Below are 8,876 nucleotides of genomic sequence, written 5' to 3'. Positions count from 1 at the left end.
GTGATATTATAAGAGATTGGACTGAAAATGGTCTTAGGTTAAAATAGTAAGTGTAGAACAGTAAAAGGGGGATTTTATGTACCATATTTAATTATGAAAAGACTTTTTTTCATATAAAACATATTATAAAAATCGTTTGCTTTTGCATTAAAACACATTTTTCTAGCTGTCTTAAGGAACATGATTAGTATGGTTCGGGCCACCCTCAGTACTGCACCTAGCTTCCTTACTAACCTTTTTGGTGCTTTTCTCTTTCCTCCCATCCATCCTTCATGCCTGCCAGTTATCTGTCATCACCTACCCAGGCGGTGCATGGAGGGTTAACCTCAGTGAGGCAAGGCACATGTGGTCCTGGGCCTGTAATAAACCTGCCCACTTGGGTGGTACCGGGAGTGGGGAGAAGAGTGTCACAAAATTCAGTGTCTACAGAGCAAGGCAACAGGGAGTCATTTGATGGCAGCCATTGGGTATCAGTGGAAGCTGGAAAAACATGACCACATGGAAGCCCGATCAAGCGAGACTGGAAGATGGACCCAGACAGTAGAAGAGAAGTCATGTCTGCCAGGCCATAGCCATAGCAAGTTGGATTTTACTTCCTGTGGTGAGCGAGTGTCGTTTCAGGGATCAGTCTCCACCCCATATGTCCTGAGGTCAATAGGGCTATAAATAAAGTGAATAAACCAGGGCCTAATTACTAGAGTTGAGAATAAGGTGGATGTGGTCTTAAAATAAGACAAACTGTTTTTAACCCTTAGGCACAAACTGAGAGGCAAGTAAGTCAGAAAAGTGACTTGATCCTAGGTCTCAGAATCAAACCAGGGTTCCTTAAGGGACCAGGTTTTACCTATAGGTGATGATGGTCAAGTAGTTTAGATGTAGGTAGAAGATGGATGCAGTGTTTGAGGTACAGACAAAGTCCATCTTCTTAACACCTAACTCTGGTCTTTCTGATCCATTTTCTTCAATTGTTTCCTACAGATTACAGAATAAACCAGTCTCATTAATCTGACATGTAGGCTTTCTATAATCTGGTTTCAACTATTTTATTTATTTTTTCACTTTTCCTTATCATATCTTCTTCCCCCAGCTCCTATACCTACTTGCTTTGCATAGAGCCTACAGTTCTATAATCCAGACTAGTTAAATAGTTTTCTTTGTCTGAACACACCATATACTTTACTGGCTTGATGCTTTTCTCAAAATTTTCTCCTTCTTATCTACCCATTATGTAGAAACCATTCCTAAATACCAAATGTTGGCAGTAATTTATTTTTTATTTATTTCCCCACCTCTACCACTGACATGGCTTTTCAAGTGAAGTCTTATGTTGGCGTGATTCATCTTAATGTTTCTCATGAAGCCCAGTATAGTGGGAAAGACAAAAACAGAGGTTTCTAAAGACCCAACTTACTGACCGTATTTTTGACATTACATATATTTTAAAAATCACATTGGATCACGCTGCCGGCGTGCAAGATGGCGGTGAAGAAAGACAAGAAGCCTAAGAAGTCAACTTGGAAGTTTAATCTGGACCTTACTCATCCAGTAGAAGATGGAATTTTTGGTTCTGGAAATTTTGAACAGTTTCTATGGGAGAAGGTTAAAGTGAATGGAAAAACCGGATATCTTGGGAATGTCGTTCACATTGAATGCTTCAAGAATAAAATCACAGTTGTTTCTGAGAAACAGTTCTCTAAAAGATATTTGAAACACCTTCCCAAGAAATACCTTCAAAAGAGCAATCTTCGTCATTGGCTTCGTGTGGTCGCATCTGACAAGGAGACTTATGAACTTCGTTACTTGCAGATTAGTCAAGATGAAGATGGGTCCGAGTCTGAGGACTAGATGAAGCCATCCCTTTCAGGGCTTTGCTTGCTAACAAAACAAATGAAGTATACAAGAAAACATCTTGAAATGGACCTTTAGTTTATCAGTGAATAAAAAACATGACTCTGTCTGTTAAGCATTCATCTCTTTGATTTAAGTGTATGCTGTTTATATGGTGCTGGCTTTCCTTTAATACTTAAAAAAAATTTTATTGGGGTGTGGTTGATTTACAATGTTGTGTTTTGGGTGTACAGCAAAGTGAATCAGTTACACACATGCACTCCTTTTCTTTTTTAAGATTCTTTTCCCATATAGGCCATTACGGAGTATTGAGTAGAGTTCCCTGTGCTATGCGGCAGGTTCTTATTGGTTATCTGTTTTATGTATGGTAGTGGGTACATGTCAGTCCCAATCTCCCAGTTTATCCCCCCACCCTTATCCCCTGGTAGCCATAAGTTTGTTTTCTACATCTGTTACTCTACTTCTGTTTTGTAAATAAGTTCATTTGTACTCCCCTGTTGTTGTTTTTAGTACTTTCTGTAAGCGGTATTTAAATAGCCTATAGCTAGTGGAATTTCTTCCAGGATTTCTGAAGTGTACTACTTTTACAAATGTCCTTGAGTTAAAGTATATAGTGAAAAAATGAAGCACAATTTTGGGTATAACTTTATATAATAAAATATTTAAATTCTAAAAAAAAAAATCACATTAATTTACATGTTTTGAGTTTTTGTAGACTTTATTGGATTTGAAGAAAACCCCATACTCTTCTTGAGCAAACTCTGAAGTCTTATCAGTAGACTTAAAAACAATTTGGAAAATTCAGATTTTAAGAATTTTAAAATGTAGTTGCCTAGCATATGTATGTATATTGTGAAGTTGACCCTTGAACAACCTAGGTTTGAACAGCGCCGGTTCATGTACACGAGGGTATTTTTCAGTAGTAAATACTACAGCACTACATGATCTTTGGTTGGTTGAATCCGTGCATGTGGAACTACAGATATGGAGGAACCGTGTAGTTGGAAGGCTGACTCTATGTTATACGTGGATTTTCAACTGCACAGAGAGTTGGCGCCCCTAACCTCCACGATGTTCATAAGTCAAATGTATCTTTATTCTGTTATATAATACAAAGACTTCCGTGTATGATTGGATTTTCATGATATTCAGAAAGGCAAAACCATGATAAAATCATTTTTGTGAACTTAGGAGAAAAATGATTAACTTGGATTAAAAAGTTCGACAATAGGTCTACTCATGACCTGGAACCATTAATTTAGAGTAATAGCAATTACTGAATAATTGCCTATGAATGAGAAGGGGTTGCTCAGTATTCAAAACTTATTCTCAGTTTCATACAGATCAGTGGCTCTCAACAAGGAATGATTTTGACTTGCCTCTGAGGGGTATCTGACAATATCTGGAGACGTTTTGGGTTTTCACAAATGGAAGCAGTGCTACTGGCATCTAGTGGGTAGAGGCCAGAGGTACTGCTAAGTGTCCTGCAATGCACAGGCTACTCCCCCACAGCAAAGACCTATCTGGTCCAAAATGTCATTGGTGCTGAGGCTGAGAAACTGGATATAGACCAAGGCTAATGTTTGGTCTGTTGAAATTGACTTTATATATATATGTATGTATGTATATATAATATTTAAAAATACAATATACAAATCTATACAATATATATGATGTAATATACATAAATTTATTATATAACATATATATACAATATAATATATAATATATATTTTTTCAATGAAAGTATCAGCCATAGAGATATATTAGTTTCAGAAAGTAAACTAAAGTTAATCAAAGTAGAAATTACATAAAGTATAATTAAGACCTTTCAGAGATTGTGGATTCTTATTACACTGAAATGTGCTTGTTTGAGTTTTGCTTAAATAAGTGAGCCCAATCCTCTGTCTAAGACATAATCTAATAATCCCCAGGCTTTTGTGGTGGTCATATAAATTGTTTTGGTCTGGGTTCACATGGGGTTAAACTACATGTTTCCATGGTCTCTCTGAATTTCAGGTTTTGCTTGATGGAGGAATATGGTAAATGGGAAGATGGAGGTAAGGTGATTAGTCTGCTAATCAGCTGTAATGTTGGAACTTTTCTTCCCTTTTAAAGCTTTGCATCGCTTGGGCCTTTAAGACTTTCTGTCAAACTACTTATAACCCGAACGAATTACAGAAAAACTCTGCAAGGTGAGGTCAGTGTGCACTTCAAGGCCAGGGCAGAAGACTCTACTCCGCCATTTGTTTTCACTGTTTGGTTTGGCCTCTTCCATTAAACCGGATGGATAAGCAGGGCACATATGGCATGTGAAGTGGCTGGGCCTCCTGGCAGGCCTGAGCTGTAGACTCTGAGGCCTGTTGCTGTGCATTCATGTTTGAGTTCAAAATTCTCCTACTCATTTGTGCAGGGCAGAGGCCAGGCCCATCTGAGTTTAGCAGGAAGCATGCACTCTGAAATCCAAAATGTTCATCTAGAAGGAAAACACCTTCAGTTGCAAAGGTCTTCTCATCTGTGATCTGCTTTTCTTTTCCTTGGTGTCACTGGGCTCCCAATTCCTGACTCAGGCTGGTGGGAAATACCCATTTTGAATCCAATTTGGGTTGAATTTCCTTCTGCCTGGCCTTGTGGATGCTCCTGGAGGTAGAGAAACTGCTCTGTGGACCTGTAAAGATCGGGAAAGCCAAGGCCATCTCTAGTGTTGACAGTCGTAGCTCTGGGCCTGGTGGCAGGGTTAGCCTGGGATCATGGTCAGGTGATTAGTAGACACACTGGTCCCATCGAGGGGTGAACCTCCTCAGCGAGATGGAGTGGATCAGGCTGCTACCATAATTTGTTCACTTTTGCTTCTGTTGTAGTTCGTGGTCACGGTAACTTTCACATTTTACACAGTGGTCCTCTATTTTGGAGGCTGTAGTGGTTTTATGAGCTCATAAGTGGTGATAAGCATAGATTTTGGAATCAGAAAGTGTCCATCACATGTTAGCCGATAAACCTGCAAGTTACTTAACCCCACTGAGTCTCAATTTCCTCATCTAAAAATGGATAGAATAGTGCCTCCATAACTAGATCAGATCAGATATTGTATTGTGGTGTGGTAAGAGTATGTCTTCCAGAGCCAGACTGCTTGGGATTGACCCTGGCTCTGCCATTTGCTAGCTGGTTGGTCTTGAACACAATGCTTTATCTTTCTGTGCTCTTTGGAGATAATAATAGGATCCGCTTAGAGGGTTGTTGTCAGGGTTAAGAGGCTGAATCGCTTTGCTGTACACCTGAAACTAATACAACATTGTAAATCAACTGTGCTCCAATAAAATTAAATAAAATGAGAGAGAGAGACTATATTGTTGGGCATCTTGAAGTACTTAATGACCATTTGTTAAATGATTATTTTGAGGGTGAAAATACTTGTATAAGCAGAGAAATCTTTTTATGAGTATGTGTTTATTCCATACATGCATAGCATTTATAAATGTACTCCATAAAAACTCTTTTGAAAGCCCTAAAATGTTGCATGATCTGGGTGATTTCTCAGTTTTCCACTGTATTGAGAAGTTATTTCAGATACATAAATGGCTACTTATAAAGCTAGACCATTGTGTTTGGTATTGTTCTTCGAATTGAGTAAAGTTTGAGAAAAGTGTGCCCACACACTTGCCTACATGCTTTATGATGGGTGTAGGTGGAAACTGGGTCTAATGAAATCAAGCAGTTGAAGGAAACCTGTCACTCTCAAGACTGTCAGAAACCCGGGGTTCCAGATACCTTTGGGAACTGAAGATCTCTTTGCCACGTGACTCCAAACGATCTGCTCTACAGTTGGCAAGTTACACTGGAATTAATGAATTAATTAAATTGCAATATAGTTGACGTACAATATTATGTTGATTTCAGGAGCACTACGTTGTAATTTGACATTAGCATACATTATGAAATAATCACAACAGCAGCCATCTGTTTCCAATTATTACAATATTATTGACCATATTCCTTAAACTGTGTATTACATCCCTATAGCTTATTTATTATATAATTAGAGATTTGAACCTCTTAATCCCCTTCGCCTACTTTGTCCTTAACCCCACACTACTTCCCTCTGGCAACCATCTGGTAGGCAGGACTGGTCCCTATACTGGTTGGCTGCAAAGCCTGGCTTTGTTAGGTGTCTGTGGGCCCACTGGAGGGCAGGGCCAGGTCCCAGTGCAGCTGTCTGCGAAGCCTGGAGGGCCTCAGGTTTGGAGATGACCCAATGGTAGGTGGGGCTGGGTATTTGCCTGGCCGTCTGAGCAGCCTTGAGGGTGTAGGGCCGGTGCTGGCCCTCTGATGGATGGGGCCGGGTCGCCACATAGCTGTCTAAATGACCTCGGGGGCTCAGGGCTGGTGCTGGCTTGCTGGTGGACAGGTAAGACCCTGGCACTAATAGGCTGGAGAGAGGATTCCAGAATGACACTTGCCAGTAAGTTGTTACTGTGGTAGAATGAGATCCCCCAAATGGCTGCTGCCAGGGTCTCCATCCTCACGGGGAATCCCACTTTCCTCCCGCCTCTCCATGAGGCTCTCCATGATTAGCAAGTGGGTCTGACCCAGGCCCCTTTCAAACTACTGCCTCTGCATTGGGACTTGGAGCTGGTGAGCTTATGCACATACCCTGTAAGAGTTGGAGTCTGTTTCCCAAAGCCCTCCGGTTCTCCTGAACTAAGCCCTGCTGGGTTTTGATACAGGACTCCTGCTCTGGGGAGCCCAGTGTGGGGCTTTTACCTGTCACTCACGGGGGAGGATATCTACGATTATGATATTCCTCCCACTTGTGGGTCGCCGATACAGGGGTGTGGGTCCTGAGCCACACCGTGTCTCCACCCCTCCTACCTATCTCGTTGTGTTTCCTTCTTTATGTCTTTAGCTGTGGAAAAGCTTTTCCGCTAGTCCTTACGTTATTCTCATACATAGTTGCTCTGTGAGGAGTTGTGACTTTGGCGTGCTCAAGGGAAGAGGTGAGTTCTGGGACTTCCTACTCTGCCCTCCTGCCCCTGGATCTGCACCAGGTTACACCTGTATTTTCTCCTTCACTGCCATGTGCTTGTCCACTCCCAGAGGAACCCCCATGCATCATCCCTCCCAAACCTCCAGCTCCTCTGGAACCAGCTGTTCATTTCAACTCTTTTCTTCTATACTACTCTGGCTAGGACATCAAGCTCATGTACATCATGCATGTTTTAAAAAGACTTAAAAGGAAGACCAGTTTGCTCTTATACTGCACTTAGTTCCAACAAGTTTAGGTCTTCAATACACTGCAGATACACTTGCTGGTGGATATTATTTTTTTTTTTCATTTTTGAATTTTATTTAATTTATTTTTTTATACAGCAGGTTCTTATTAGTCATCAATTTTATACACGTCAGTGTATACATGTCAATCCCAGTCACCCAATTCATCACACCACCACCACCACCCCCCCGCCGCTTTCCCTGCTTGGTGTCCGTACATTTGTTCTCTACATCTGTGTCTCAATTTCTGCCCTGCAAACCAGTTCATCTGTACCATTTTTCTAGGTTCCACATATATGCGTTAATATACGATATTTGTTTTTCTCTTTATGACTTACTTCACTCTGTATGACAGTCTCTAGATCCATCCACGTCTCAACAAATGACCCCATTTCGTTCCTTTTTATGGCTAATATTCCATTGTATATATGTACCATGTCTACTTTATCTATTCGTCTGTCGATGGGCATTTAGGTTGCTTCCATTACCTGGCTATTGTAAATAGTGCTGCAATGAATATTGGGGTGCATGTGTCTTTTTGAATTAGGGTTTTCTCTGGGTATATGCCCAGTAGTGGGATTGCTGGATCATATGGTAATTCTATTTGTAGTCTTTTAAGGAACCTCCATACTGTTCCCCATAGTGGCTGTATCAATTTACATTCCCACCAATAGTGCAAGAGGGTTCCCTTTTCTCCACACCCTCTCCAGCATTTGTTGTTTCTAGATTTTTTGCTGATGCCCATTCTAACTGGTGTGAGGTGATACCTCATTATAGTTTTGATTTGCATTTCTCTAATAATTAGTGATGTTGAGCAGCTTTTCATGTGCTTCATGACCATCTGTATGTCTTCTTTGGATAAATGTCTATTTAAGTCTTCTGCCCATTTTTAGATTGGGTTGTTTCTTGTTTTAATATTGAGCTGCATGAGCTGTTTATATATTTTGGAGATTAATCCTTTGTCCGTTGATTCGTTTGCAAATATTTTCTCCCATTCTGAGGGTTGTCTTTTCGTCTTGTTTATGGTTTCCTTTGCTGTGCAGAAGCTTTGAAGTTTCATTAGGTCCCATTTGTTTATTTTTGTTTTTATTTCCATTACTCTACGAGGTGGGTCAAAAAAGATCATGCTGTGATTTATGTCAAAGAGTGTTCTTCCTATGTTTTCCTCTAAGAGTTTTATAGTACCTGGTCTTACATTTAGGTCTCTAATCCTTTTTAGTTTATTTTTGTGTATGGTGTTAGGGAGTGTTCTAATTTCATTCTTTTACATGTAGTTGTCCAGTTTTCCCAGCACCACTTATTGAAGAGACTGTCTTTTCTCCATTGTATATCCTTGCCTCCTTTGTCATACATTAGCTGACAATAGGTGCATGGGTTTATCTCTGAGCTTTCTATCTTGTTCCATTGATCTATGTTTCTGTTTTTGTGCTAGTACCATATTGTCTTGATTACTATAGCTTTGTAGTGTAGTCTGAAGTCAGGGAGTCTGATTCCTCCAGCTCTGTTTTTTTCCCTCAAGACTGCCTTGGCTATTCGGAGTCTTAATGTGTCTCCATACAAATTTTAAGTTTTTTTGTTCTAGTTCCATAAAAAATGCCATTGGTAATTTGATAGGGATTGCATTGAATCTGTAGATTGCTTTGGGTAGTATAGACATTTTCACAATATTGATTCTTCCAATCCAAGAACATGGTATATCTCTCTATCCGTTGGTATCATCTTTAATTTCTTTCATCAGTGTCTTATAGTTTTCTGCATAC

General features: G+C 40.1%; 1 protein-coding gene across 1 annotated transcript; it reads left to right on the top strand.

The window, feature by feature from the left end:
* The first annotated feature begins 1,438 nt into the window (after window positions 1-1,438).
* On the top strand, window positions 1,439-2,530 carry LOC101282648 (60S ribosomal protein L22-like 1). Its single transcript, XM_012533131.3, has one exon. It carries the CDS (start codon window positions 1,477-1,479, stop codon window positions 1,843-1,845), a length of 369 nt encoding a protein of 122 aa, XP_012388585.1. The 5' UTR covers window positions 1,439-1,476; the 3' UTR covers window positions 1,846-2,530.
* The last annotated feature ends 6,346 nt before the right edge of the window (window positions 2,531-8,876 follow it).

The sequence above is a fragment of the Orcinus orca genome, chromosome 12 (genome assembly GCF_937001465.1).
Source record: "Orcinus orca chromosome 12, mOrcOrc1.1, whole genome shotgun sequence".
NCBI lineage: Eukaryota > Metazoa > Chordata > Mammalia > Artiodactyla > Delphinidae > Orcinus > Orcinus orca.
The sequence above is the reverse complement of the archived record's forward strand: the minus strand, read 5'-3'. Positions and strand labels throughout refer to the sequence as shown.